Source organism: Oryx dammah, unplaced genomic scaffold (assembly GCF_014754425.2).
Source record: "Oryx dammah isolate SB20612 unplaced genomic scaffold, SCBI_Odam_1.1 HiC_scaffold_27, whole genome shotgun sequence".
Lineage (NCBI taxonomy): Eukaryota > Metazoa > Chordata > Mammalia > Artiodactyla > Bovidae > Oryx > Oryx dammah.
In genome coordinates this window covers 109244698-109257965 of record NW_024070211.1, presented here as the reverse complement: position 1 = coordinate 109257965, position 13268 = coordinate 109244698, and the positions used below count along the sequence as shown (strand labels likewise).

Sequence of the window (13268 nt, the reverse complement as noted above, 5' to 3'; positions counted from 1 at the left end):
GGCACCTAGTAGATAATCAATAAAAGTGTTTAGAAAAACACTTGTTTTTGAAAGCCTAGGTGAAATGTGACTTTTTCCATGCGGGCTTCCTTTTTTCATTTGCCCACATCACTTTCTAGGTTTATTTATCACCTTTTGCCTGCATATTTATTTACATAACTGCCTTTTCTGCACTTTATTTTTTCATTTGTTACTTTTTGGCTGTTCTGGGTCTTTGGCGCTGTGTGGCCTTTCTCTAGTTGCAGGGAGCAGAGGCTGCTCTCTAGTCATACTGCGCGGCTTCTCATCGCAGTGGCTTCTCTTGTTGTGGAGCACAGGCTCTAGGGCATGTGGATTTCAGTAGCTGTGGATTGGGTTTAGTTGCTCCATGGCCTGTGGGATTTTCCTGGACTAGGATCAAACCTGTGTCTCCTGCACGGGCAGGTGGATTCTTTACCACCGAGACAGCAGGGAGGCCCTTTTCCCACTTTAGGTTGTCACTTCCTTGGGGCATGCGCTGTGTCCTTTCTCTTCCCTTCTCCAGTGTGGCTTCGCAAACTCACTCTGATCAGTGAATATGTCACAACTCAAGTTAAAAGTTTTTGCCCAATTTCCTAAACCAAAATGCCCCCATTCCTTTAACAGATAGGCAGTTATTGTTGATGATGTGCCAGGCACTATGCTTGGCCCTGAACTAGAGAGGGGACTTAAGCCGGTGCAAAAGGAAAGTTATCTATCTTCATGTAAAGTATGTTGGCTCTGTAACAAAACCATTCTTGAAGACTTGACTAGTAAATGGTTATTTTGTTACAGGCTAATGGAGGAACGGAGAGAAAGAATAAATAACTTCCTGAGTAAACTAATGAAAGAGAAATTTGACAATGAAGATTTGGTTATTGCTAGAGATATTGCAGAAGCTGAGGCTGAGTGGGAAAAAAGAGAAAGAGAAAAATATGAAAAAAACAAAGCAGAATTAAAAGCAATCGCAGAACATAGAGCTCTTGTGGTAAGCAATTCACTAAGTAAAAATCAAACAAAATTGAGCCCTTTGCTGCAGTTTCTCCTAACTTACTCCCTCTGCTTCTCTGACAAAAAACTAAGAGATTTGAAAAACATTGTATAAAATTATCTTCCAATATTTTTGAAATCAGACCATGTTTACTTTCTAATAGAAGATGACATGATAATTACAAATAAATCTCTATAGATGCAAAGTAATAGTCTCTTCGGTTTCAGAACCATCTGAAATGTAAAAAAGTTATTACCTTTCATTTGAATGTTTTTAAGATAAACCAGGTAAAAATTACCCCATTGTGTTTCTGTCTATCTTAATACTTCAGAATTTATCCCTTACATGACTGACTTGCATAAGATTTAGATAGTTTTTAAGCATTATAGCAGTTATATAATGCTATAAATGTTACCCTATTTTGAGATGGTCTTGCTTTTCTATTCCTATATTTTTTTAAACCAGTATCATTCTACTTATGTTTTCATTGTTTCTTGATATTACTAGAACAAAAAGTAAACTGGCCATGTGGGAGTCACCCCAACTTTTGGCGCTTTCATTGTGCCTGGCTGACTTTCCACTTGGAACTTTCTAACTTCAAGGCCATTGGTTGCTAAAAATGGTTTTTTCTTTTGCCTTCTATCATCTAGATGAAGAATAAAGAGGAAGAAGAAAGACAAAGGAAAATAGAGGCTACAGAACAATTGCTAGCTATCCTGAAAGCAGACCAGATTTTCTGGGAGCATGAAAAGGAAAAAAAGCGGAAAGCTGATAAAGAACGTCGAGAAGTTCAAGATGCCCATATTCAGCAAATGGTAATTATTTCTACTTATAATAAAATGTACTAAAAATGTGAAGAGTTGCTTTTTATCAGTATTGAAGTTTCCGTACTAGGTTTGTCTTTTGTACAGGTATTTATCTTTCTTTAGTTTCAATTGCGTTTTAGTAAATGTGAAAGAAAATACAGATGCGTATGGCAGGCCGTGATGCTTCTTTTACTTTTTCCCGTCTTTTATAACTGTTATCCAGAGAATATGTTGATTGGGATCTCATAGGTTTCATTTCTGAGGTGAGTGGGGGTCCCAGAGATTTGAGAACATGTATGCAGAACTGGGCATGTAATCATTTGTTTCTGAAAACTGTTTTCCAGAATAGCTCTACCATTTTCCATTCTTCCCAGCAATGTATGCAAAGACAAGTCACTCCACATCCTTGCTAACACTTGTTATTGCCATCTTTTAATTTTTAACAATTCTAGCATAGTGTTATCTCATGGTGTTGTTTAGCATTTCCTAACAACTAAAGATGTTGAACATCTTTTCATGTTCTTTTTAGTCGTTGTGTGCCTTATTTTGTGTTTACTTAAATCTTTTGCCAGTTATTTAGTTGGGTTGTTATTGTGGTGAAATATACATAATATTTACTATTTTTAATCATACAGGCCAAGGGCATTAAGCACATTTGTACTGAGATGCAGTTGTCAACACTGTCCATCACCATAACTTTTTCATCATCCTACTCTGAAACTCTGTACACTTTAAAGAGCAACTGTCTGTTCTGTCTTCCTCCCGGTTCCTAGTAACCACTGTTCAACTTTTTGTCTCTGTGAATTTGCTATTCTAAGTACCTCATATTAGTGAAATCATACAGTATTTGTCCTTTTTTCTCTTATTTCACTGAAAATAGTGTCTTCAAGGTTCATTCGCATTGCAGCATTTCAGTTTCATTCCTTCTTAATGATGAATAATATTCCATTGTACATATATATCAGATTTTGCTTATCCACACATCCATCAGTGGATATTTGGGTGGTTCCCATATTTTGGCCATTGCAAATGACGACTCTGTGCACACTGCTGTATAGATTCCTGTTTGAGTTCTTGCCTTCCATTCTTTTGCTTATATTCCCACAAGTGGAATTGCGAGATCATATTGTAATTCTGCGCAGTTGTTTTTCAGAAACACCATACTGTTTTCTACAGCAGTTGCAGCATTTCACGGAGCCACCAGCAACGTTCAAGAGTTCTACCTTCTCCAAATTCTCAGCACTCGTTTTCTGTGTCTGTTGTTATCATGATGGATTTGAAGTGGTATCTCATGGTTTTCACATGCATTTCCCTCATGATTAGTGATATTGAGCATCTTTTCATATACTATTTCCATTCAGGCTCAAGACTTCCTTTAGCACGTTTTATAGCACAGGTAGGCTAGTGATAAATGTTTTTATGGAAGTCTTTATCTTGCTTTTATTGGATATGAAATTAATTGGATGTCATTATTTTTTTCAGCCTTTTGATGGTTTGTTCCAGTGTCTTCTGGCCTTCACCACTTATGACTGGAAATCTGTTAAGTGTTTGTTCCCGTATGTGATGTGTCATTTGTCTCTTGATCTCTTGCTGATTACAAGCTTTTTTATTGTGGCTTCCTGCAGATTGACTGTGATGTTTTGTTTGAGTTTTTCCTATTTGAGATTTGTGGTGGGTCTTGGACGTGCTAGTTAATATCACCAAATGTTGCGAGTATTTATTTTACTATTTCAAGTATTTTTCCCTACCTCTTTATCCTTTTTTTCTTCAGGGACCTAATTTGCACATGCATAGAGACATCTGATATTGTACCAGAAATCTGACATTCTGTTTTAGTCAATAATTTTTTCTCCAGATGGGATACTTTCTATTGACCTACTTTCAAATTCACTGATTCTGATGCTGAGCTCACCTAGTGAGCTTTTCATTTCAGTTATTGAACTTTCAACTCTACAGTTTTCTATAGTTTCTAATTCTGTGATTCCCAATTCACTTGTTCTGAGCATATTTTTTAATTTACTGGATATCTTCATAACTGCTTTGAAATCTAATTGCCAAAGTCAATATGTAGTCTCATTAATAGTTGTAACTTTTATAACTATTAAAGTTATATAATTGTTTCTGTTGAACTTTCTTTCCTGAAAATAATGTAACATTTTCCTATTTCTTTGAAGTGATTTTTGGCTGAAAATCAAACACTTTATATAGAATATGTTGCAGATTGTTCTGTTCTGAGGGTTGCTTTTTTAGTAGGCAGTTGCTTTCCCTGGATGCAAACTATGAAATCTGCCTTCACCACAGTACCTCTGATGTCTTTGCTCACTTTTATGTTTTAAAACCTGGATCCCTAGGGTTCTTTCCTCACTGTACTGGTTTTGTTTGACATTCATCCAGTAATATGGGTAGAGTTTATGTTCAGACACCTTTAGCCAGTAAAGCTTTTACTCCTATGCCTGCTATGAAAGCTGTGTTCAGGTTGAGATTGGTAGTCCAAAAGTTCTCCTGTGTGGATGTATTTTCATCAGTCAGGAATGTGTGTAGATTTATCATTACAGCTTTCTCATTCCAGAATCTCCTCCTCCTATTTCTAGCTGTTTTGTCACTTGGCCCAAATAGAATCTGCTGTCATTGTCCAATAATCTGCATGTTTTCACAACCTGAGCTAGAGGGATAGCAATGCCCTCCAGACAAGAATGTTATGAACTTGTACTTCTTACCTTCTGATCTAGTTTTTCAGGAAAAAACACTTCTCAAGCTATAGCCTGTACATAGTCATTTACCAATGCTCTGAAATGGTTGACTTTAATAATCAACTTTTATGAGTTTTGCCCAACCTCATGTGGCCATTATCAGAAGTAGGATCTGCCACATTATTTTGAAGCAAATACCAAATACCATTATCATTTTATCAATGTATATTTCAGTATATTTCAATGTATATATCAGTATCTATCTCTAAAACCCAGGGACTCTTTAGAAATTAACACAATCACAATCCTGTTATCAGATCTAAAACGTTCAAAAAATATGGAACATTTAACATTCAGTGTTGTTTCAATTTCCACCAGACTGTCTCGTGAATTATTTTTTGAAGGTTTTTGAGGATGAAACAGGGTCCCTATATTCTATTTGGTTGATTGATGTATCTTTCAAGTTTCTTGTAACCTGCAACTCTTCCATCATCCCCATCCTTCTTGTTCTTAGTCTCCTTGTCTTGTTTATCTTGCAGTTTGTTGAAGGAACTGGGTTTCTGTCTTTTCAAGTTATTACAGTCTGGATTTTGTGGGCAGCCACGCAGGGTAGTATAGTTCCTTACATTTCATGCAAAATCCAAGGTAAGTCAGATTCAGGCTCAATTTTTTGCTGAAAATCCCTCACAATTGGTGCTGTGTATTTCCACTAGGAGGCATGTGATAACTGTTGTCTCTGTGACACAAGCAGACTTTGGTGATTGCTACCTAGATTTAATTCATAGGTGGCAAAATGTATTTTCTCCTTCCTTCTCACTGATTGCTTTTCAAATAAATTTTCATGATCAGCAATTGGTTTCCCTTAAATACAATTTTAAGACAGGATAAATATTTGATTTTCAATTTTTTGAGTTTTCAAATGATTAGCTCTCTAACACCTCCTAAGGGTTTTGTTACTTTACTCCCCATGTGATCATTTTTCGGATTTTAAACCCATCAGTATTTTACAAATCTGTACTTGATGTATATAAAGTTTGAGGTACCGGTCATATAATCCATTATGGTTATCCTTTCCTTCCACTCTCATTTCCCTTCTGTACTTAAAAAACGTTTATCCCTGTTCCCTCAATGTTTCTACAAAACTGCTACCAAATCAGTTTATCCCAATTGCTCCTTGTCAAGATCCCAAATTTTAGCATTTTACCATTGATGAGACAGTTTTTAGCCTTTTCTGTTTTTTCCTAATGTTAATGTCATTTTCTATTTTTTTCAAACTCCTGGTGTCTGTCCCTATTCAACAAATAGCATAAAAGTTCTAGTGCTGAAATATAGCTTTCTAATAAAAATTTGGTAGTTTGTCTTGAATACAAAAGTTGTTCTATTTCATCACAAATTTCAGTTTATGATTTTAAGCTACTATTTTATGCTGAAGTGTTTGGTTACTGATTTTGAAAAATATTTGCATGAATGTTATTATAATATATTCACAAGTGAATTTTTTATAAACTCAGCACTTCTTAAAATGCATGATACAATGAAAAGCTATCAGCCAAAATACAGAAATCTTTAAAAAGCCATTAGTCACTTCATATAATATAAACAGAACATTTTTGTAAATTATAAAAAAAAATGCTAGTAAACCAGTTTTTGACAGGTTGCTTATTCTACCTAGCTTCTGATCAACCTACACTGATAAATGTCACTTGTCCAACTTCAGATTCTTAGGAAACAGAGAATGTAATTAGTTTAACTTAATTCAGATATTCATTGAAGATTTAATCTTATGTGGCTGGGTCACATGGTGTACGTGGCTGGTTTGGGAAAGCAGGTTTGGGTGCATCCTTTCAGAATAGCGGATGGACTGGGACAGTGATTGGTATGCCTTCTATACTTGTGAAAGAACACACCTTATAATCGGTAGAAACAGGATTTTAAACTTGGTTATTTTAATCTTAATTTCATGCTATATTGTTTGAAGATGTACAATCACATAGTAAGGTAAGCTTCACTGAGCCACTGCTTTGAACATAATGTGAGAAGCATGGGAGAATTTCTGAAATAAATTATATAGTTAAGTCAGGACTTGTCAAATGTCAATGAATTTAAAAGCTGTATCTACAACTTCATGTGCTATATGTGTTTAGAAAATTGGTCAGTTTTCTAAACGTATCAGTATGTAATTATATTTTCTCTTTCCCAAACAGGCTAAACATAAGTTTAATGCACTGCAAGCAAAACAAGCAGAATCAGAGTACTGCAGACTTACTGAAGCACTTGTGGCTGAAAAGGAGAAGGAATTTCAGGATTATGCCAGAGAAGTAATTGAATCTGAGTCTGAATCGACAAACAAATATATTTATCCTCTTGTAAAAGCTGTACAGGAAGGACCTGGAGGTGGCCATGGACCAGTTTTAGTGGACAGAGGTGGATTAAGACCCAGCTATCAGGCAAATGATATCACTGGAGTCCAGCTCCCTTTTTATAACTCTCGGGGATCGAAATATAATAATTTTCAAAAGTCTAAGGGAAGGCTAGGTTTTACATGGTAGAAAAAAGTTTATTTTTAAGATTAAGAAGACTAATTTGTAGCTAATCTGAGCTACACATTCAAGTGAATTATATGCTTATAATTTGTTAATAAAGCTGCTTTTCATCTAAGTACAATTATGTCTGACCTAATTGATTCTTCCCCATTCAAGATTAAGTCAGATTCTCTTTTTTGTTCTGATGATATATACAACAAAATGTATAATTTTAGCTATTTAAGAATATTCAGTGGCATTAAGTATATTCATAATATTGTACAACCATTACCATTTATCTAGTTGCAGAAGTTTTTCATTGTTCCAAACGGAAACCCTGTTATCTATACCTATTAGCACACAACTGTTCTAATCCACTAATTTGATAAAGCATAGCTAAAACTTGTGGCAAAGATGTAAACTGGAACTAAAACATTTCAGGTTATTGAGAGGTCTTGGGGTGGGGGAGGTGTAAAAATTATGAATCAGCACTACTTAAAAAGATATACAGTATTACATTAGGAAATGTTTAGGAAAGAAACCTAGAAAGCAATGAAAATAGAAAACACAAAGTGAAACTAAAAGTATTTTAATACATAAATCTGTACAGTCCATATGACACACTCACATTTTACATCTTCTCCTGGCTTAATAAAACATTTAAAAACACTCCAGAATTTGAAAATTTAGTAATATTCACCTACTAACACATATAAATCACTGAATGGTCAAAATGTTTTTATTTAAGCATATATATGTTCAGTGACTCTCAAGTTAACTAGGTTCATTTTCCCTAAAGATGTCTCATTTAAATTAAAAAAAAAAAAAGAAAAAGAAACCAAAAACTAGACAGTATGTTTTATAAAACTTAGTTAACGTTTATATGGCTTTATAATGGTAAGTGTTATATTAAAACTAGCAGGCACAGAATATAATACAATGTTCCCACTGCTGAGAAATTTGGAGGAATTAAAAAGCAAATGGTAGCATTCCAGTAGACAGTAATTCCATGTATAACCTTAAAAGTTTGCTGAGGCAAAAGACACCTTGCAACATGAAGCATTATGATTAAATAGTTACACTAAAACTTATCCCTAAACCTGGAAATTGTCACTGCTGGCTAAATTCTTAAAAGTTCACTACTGTTAAAACTCTGCTCAGTTTTTTCCCAGTACAATTTCTGTATCCTTGTGGGTAAAATAAAAAGTATTAAATGATTTATTTCATTATTACCTTTTAATAAAAATAAAGTCCAAATAAACTAATACAATCAATAATTTAAAAAATACAAAACAAACCATTTGATAGTATAGTTTATTTAATACAATGTTTAACTATAAAAGTTGATACAGTTTCAGAGTTTAAAGTCTGTAAAATGCAGTTTGCATAAAACAGTTTAACAGTTACTAGACTAATGATAAGAGAAGCAGCATTTTGAAACTAATTATACAACTGCAACAAGTTTTATTCCTAAATTTCATTAAAAAAATATACATCACAGTGACTTTTGAGCTAGGAAAAGAAGTACATTTTAACCTCATTTGTTTTTCCCTTCCACAAAGAGAGCAGCCGCAACTTTTAACATCCTCACATACAAATACCCAATTAACTTATCCTTCAAAATACTATAAACACACAAAGGGGGAACAAAATATACAGCATGTGCTTTTGGTAAACATAGGTATTTGCTTGCAAAAAGGTGGTGGTGGGGAAACACACCAATCAATCCCACCATACCTCCCTGTACATAAAAACAAACAAATCCCCTGACAACTCCCTTCTTCAACCTTCCTGATGGAATTTTTAAAAATTTGTGATTTTTCTTTTCCTTTCATATTGAATTTACATTTGCCTCAATCCTTTAAAGGAAGTTGGGAACTCACTATTAGCCAATGTTCCACTCCTGGAGTTTATTTTTTAAACAAGAATTTGTAGCAAAACAGATCTTTTCACAATAAAACAGGTTAAAACCTACTACCCTTGGGGAGTCTATTCAACACTAAATGTTGGAATACCAAACTGAATGATTACAGTAAATACTACCAAAAGGAGACAGAAAAAGAGCCCATTTCATGTTTCTTTGTAACAATGATATGGTGTATATTTAAAGTACCCTCTATTGAAGGTAAAGGAAACAAGTTCCCACAGACATCTACTATAAAAGTTCAAAGTGTGATTATCAGAAAAAAAACATAAACTGCCACCTAGAGTAAAGCAAAATCAACTACTAAAAAATATACTGATTTGTTCCACTCACTAACTTGAAAACAAATGAGAACTGCCAATTAATACTACTACTCCAAATACCAGAACACCAACGCGTAGCTATCCCCAATATTAAAGAAAATTTTACTTTTCAGTTTCATTTTCTACTGGGCACAAGGATCAAAGGCCATTAGGCAAAGCTCAGATGAGTTAATATTACATTTGTGCAAAGACAGATTTTTATAAGACAAATTCTTTGAAATCTCTGTGAGGGATCTGATTAAGACAACTTAGAAACCATCATGCTCTATGAACTCTCTTAACTATAGTTTTTAAATGTTTTAAAGCAACCTGATATCTTCCCTACAAGCTCATTAACATTAATCTCTCTGCAGCATCAATTCTGTGGCAGATGATTTACACAGAAAAAGAATTCACAGGAAATAATCATAAAAAATTTTCATTTCTAAGTTATTGCCAACCAGGCAATAAAAGCAAACTAAAAATCTTTAAATGGATTTAAATCCGCTTAAAGATGTTTGAGTTTACAGTTTACCTCAAAGTAATTATACCAATTTGGCAGGAAACAAATAGTTGACTTTCAGGAAAAGAGTTGTTCAAAGTAAAAAGGGTTGCACAACTATTAAAAAGGTAATGAAAGAATTACTTGATCAGTGCAGTATTCAGATGCAAAGGCAGATGTATGGTTAATGCTGTTTGATCATTTTCTAAATGTTATTTACATTCTGAAAATAAAATCTAGCTGATTGTCATCTTTCACTTCAACTCCTTCACCATACCTAACTGTAAAAACAGCTAACAGTTTTTCTAAGTCTAGAAATAATGCTTAGCATGGAATTGCTTCTTTGATAACCAAAATAGAATATTACTTGAAGCAATTACTAGTTTTCCCCGCTGTGGTTACTTATCTGTAATTCTTAGTAGATAAAAATTCTGGGATCAGACAACATACAAGTATTTTTTAATTAGCATGGATTTTCTTTTTTGTTGTTATTAGAAATCCTTTCTTAAACAGCACCCTCCTTGAAGCTCAAATAGTTTATAACAAAGACTTTTTAAATGCAGTTCACTGAATTTAAGACAAGCAAAAACTAATTTAAAATATATAACACATTATACAGCTTGGGGACTCAGGACTCAATTATCTCTAAGGTTTGTGATAAAAATCTCTAAGGAATCAATCACCCTGGATTATCATAAACATTTATTACTTTTATCATTAGGAAAAAGATTCAGTAAGACCCTGATATGGATATTTGTTTCAGGAAATCCAAACAATCTTAAAATCATCACCCTATTTATTACATAAGTATCATTACTGTATTAATCAATAATGGGAAGTATTATATTAATAAGCATTGCTTTGCTCAGTACAAATAGCATGAGTAGCTACTGGATTTACCAAGAAGCTACCTGGTAATAAGTAGCTATAAGTATCAAATAAGGGATAAGTAAGTAGCTATTTGATACTATGTTGACAAATATTAAAGTACAAAACACTCTAAAGGCAACTACTAATTGGAATTCTGAAATTTCTTTTCAAATGAGGCAGGTTTTGTGTTTACTGGATGTTCAGTATTCTATTTAGAAGAGAAATTACAGAATAAAGGCCACACATCACTAAAATAGCAATATATAACACACAAACTTCTAAATGGACTTTGGATATCTTTAGTGTTTAACTCTGTAAGCTATCAAATTTTGCCACTTTCTACTCTATGTGGCAATGTTATACATGCCAAGTTAAAATAATGATTAATAGTAATAATATAAAGCCACCTGAAGAGAAATCAGAGTCATAAACATGCTACAGCCTGTGATACATACATAAAAGAGATGCATTTTCTTGCCAGTTCAAACTCAGTTATGAGACTTAGAAGGGTCAGTTCAAGTTTAAAAAAAAAAAAAACAACCAACCACCATGCAATGTTAACACTGAACTCTAGGTTAGTGGCCAAAAAGAGAACTCTCATAAGTTACTGTGTCAGTACAAACAATTTTTAGAATTTGTCTAACAAAGACCTGCATGAGTGGTATGTTTTAGTGAGGAAAGTATTTTTTTTCATTTTAGAGAAGGGCAATGACAATAACAACAAATACAGAACATTCGCCAAAAGCAAGTTTCATCTCTTCAGACCAAAAGCAACACAGAATTGAGCATTACAACCTGATCCTCAAGGTATAGTTCTTGTTAGATGCTGTATAACAGCAACTCAAGCCCAATCAGTACATCAACTGAAAAAAATACTCAACTATATCTATAGACAGTTGATAAAACAGGAAAAATAAGAAACAAGCTACTGGTAGCACTATAAAGAATAACATATGAAGTGCAATATAAATATTTTAAAGCACAAATTACTATAAAATCAAAGTGATGACTTAATATCTCAAGTTATTAGGGGCCCACTTCTGTATAATTAAAAGCTGCTGTTGCAAGCCTCTATTATAAATGCAATCAAAAAATCTATGTAAGATTTCTTCTACCAAGTGGCTTCTAAGGTTACTTTAATCATGAGAAACACAAGCTTCTATAATAATGTATTCCAACAATCAGTTATCCTTCTTTCCAACTGGCTGATCACACAAATTAGGGAATAGAAGAGCATGTTTGCTACTGGCTGATTGTTGCAACACAAAAATGCATACATGAAATAGTTAAACACAGCACACAGTATTACACCAAAGTGTTTTTCTCATTTCAAGTTTATTAAAACTTTAGCAGTACAAATTATCCAGGCTGCAGATTATCAAAAGATCAACTCAATAAAGTCCACATTGGAAAAAAAAAAAAAAAAAAGACAACCCCAAAACAATGAAAAGAAAAAAACAACATAAGATCATCGGCAAGTCTCTAAAACTTAAAATCTGAGACAGAATGGAAATAAGTTTATATAACTCACTCATCCACTTTTGTCTTCATCTGTTCCAGGGCTTGATTCATGATCAAATTTTTTATTTTTATCATGTGCGTGGTCATTTTCTTGACCCTTTGATTTTTGGTTTTCTTTTTCCACTGAGGATCTGGTCTTCTCATCCTCCTTATTTTTCAAAGTGGAGAACTTTAATTCATTGTCCTGACTACTTTGTTTCACTTTTGAGAATGGACTTTGATCTCTATCTGCCTTTTTTTCCCTATTACTATTTGAACTACTATGATCACGATTTTTAGAGTACATTCTCTTCTCACCCTCAGAATTCTCTTTTCTGTGTGAACTTCTACTTTCTTGGTTTCTGTATTTTTCCTTGTTTCTGCTTTGACTTTCTTCTCTCTCCGAGCTCCGTGAATCTCTCCTCCTCCTCCTCCTATCTTTACTTCTTGACCTTCCTGGCGTCGCTCTTCTCTCTCGGCTCCGTGACCTGCCTCTTCTCCTGTACTCCTGTTCTCTGTGTCTATGATGCTCCTTGCTTCTGCTGCGGTCTCGGTCATGGCTTCTGGAGCGCACTCTTCTGCTCCTGTCCCTACTTCTGCTTCGTTCCTTTGTCCTACTGTTGTAACTGTGTTTACTTTTAGTGATATCACGTTCTCTACTCCTAGACTGTGCACGTCTGTCTTTGTCCTTACTTTTATTATGATCATGCTCATTGTTTTTGGATTCTAACTGTTTAGACTTCTCTTTACTTCTACTCCTTTCCTGATCTTTTCCTTTAGAATCAGGTTTTTCTTTTTCTTTAACATTCTCATGATCCCTTTCTTTACTCCTTGACTTCATCCTCTTTTCTTCATGTCTATTATGCTTTGTGTCTCTTTCCTTACTTTTGGATTTCTCTTTGCTCTTACTTCTACTTTTTGATTTGGCCCTTTTCTTTACCTTGTTCTTATATTTATCATCTTTTTCTGAATTTCTTCTGATTTCTCTTTCTTTGCTGTTAGATTTATGGTCTTTAACTTTCTTTTCCTTTTCACTTTTCCTGTTTGGACTCTCAGACACATGCCTATGATCAGTTATTTTTTTCTCTTTTACTCTAACTGGGCTTCTTTGATTTTCTTTTATTTCATTTAACTCACTCCTAAAAAATGAAGAAAAAAAAGTTT

At 34.0% G+C, this 13268-nt stretch overlaps 2 protein-coding genes across 7 annotated transcripts in view; one reads left to right on the top strand and one right to left on the bottom strand.

The window, feature by feature from the left end:
- The window catches only part of CCDC173 (coiled-coil domain containing 173), a 31608-nt gene extending 19568 nt beyond the window's left edge, over positions 1-12040 (top strand). For all 3 annotated transcript variants that reach the window (XM_040229290.1, XM_040229292.1, XM_040229291.1), the window contains 3 exons: positions 793-985; positions 1639-1803; positions 6689-12040. In XM_040229290.1, the coding sequence (XP_040085224.1) occupies positions 793-985; positions 1639-1803; positions 6689-7033 (703 nt within the window). In that variant the 3' untranslated portion in view covers positions 7034-12040. The remainder of the gene's footprint in view (positions 1-792; positions 986-1638; positions 1804-6688) is intronic.
- PPIG (peptidylprolyl isomerase G) overlaps positions 7580-13268 on the bottom strand; it is a 38500-nt gene continuing 32811 nt past the window's right edge. For all 4 annotated transcript variants that reach the window (XM_040229287.1, XM_040229288.1, XM_040229286.1 and 1 more), the window contains one exon: positions 7580-13243. In XM_040229287.1, coding sequence (XP_040085221.1) covers positions 12136-13243 — 1108 coding nt within the window. In that variant the 3' untranslated portion in view covers positions 7580-12135. The remainder of the gene's footprint in view (positions 13244-13268) is intronic.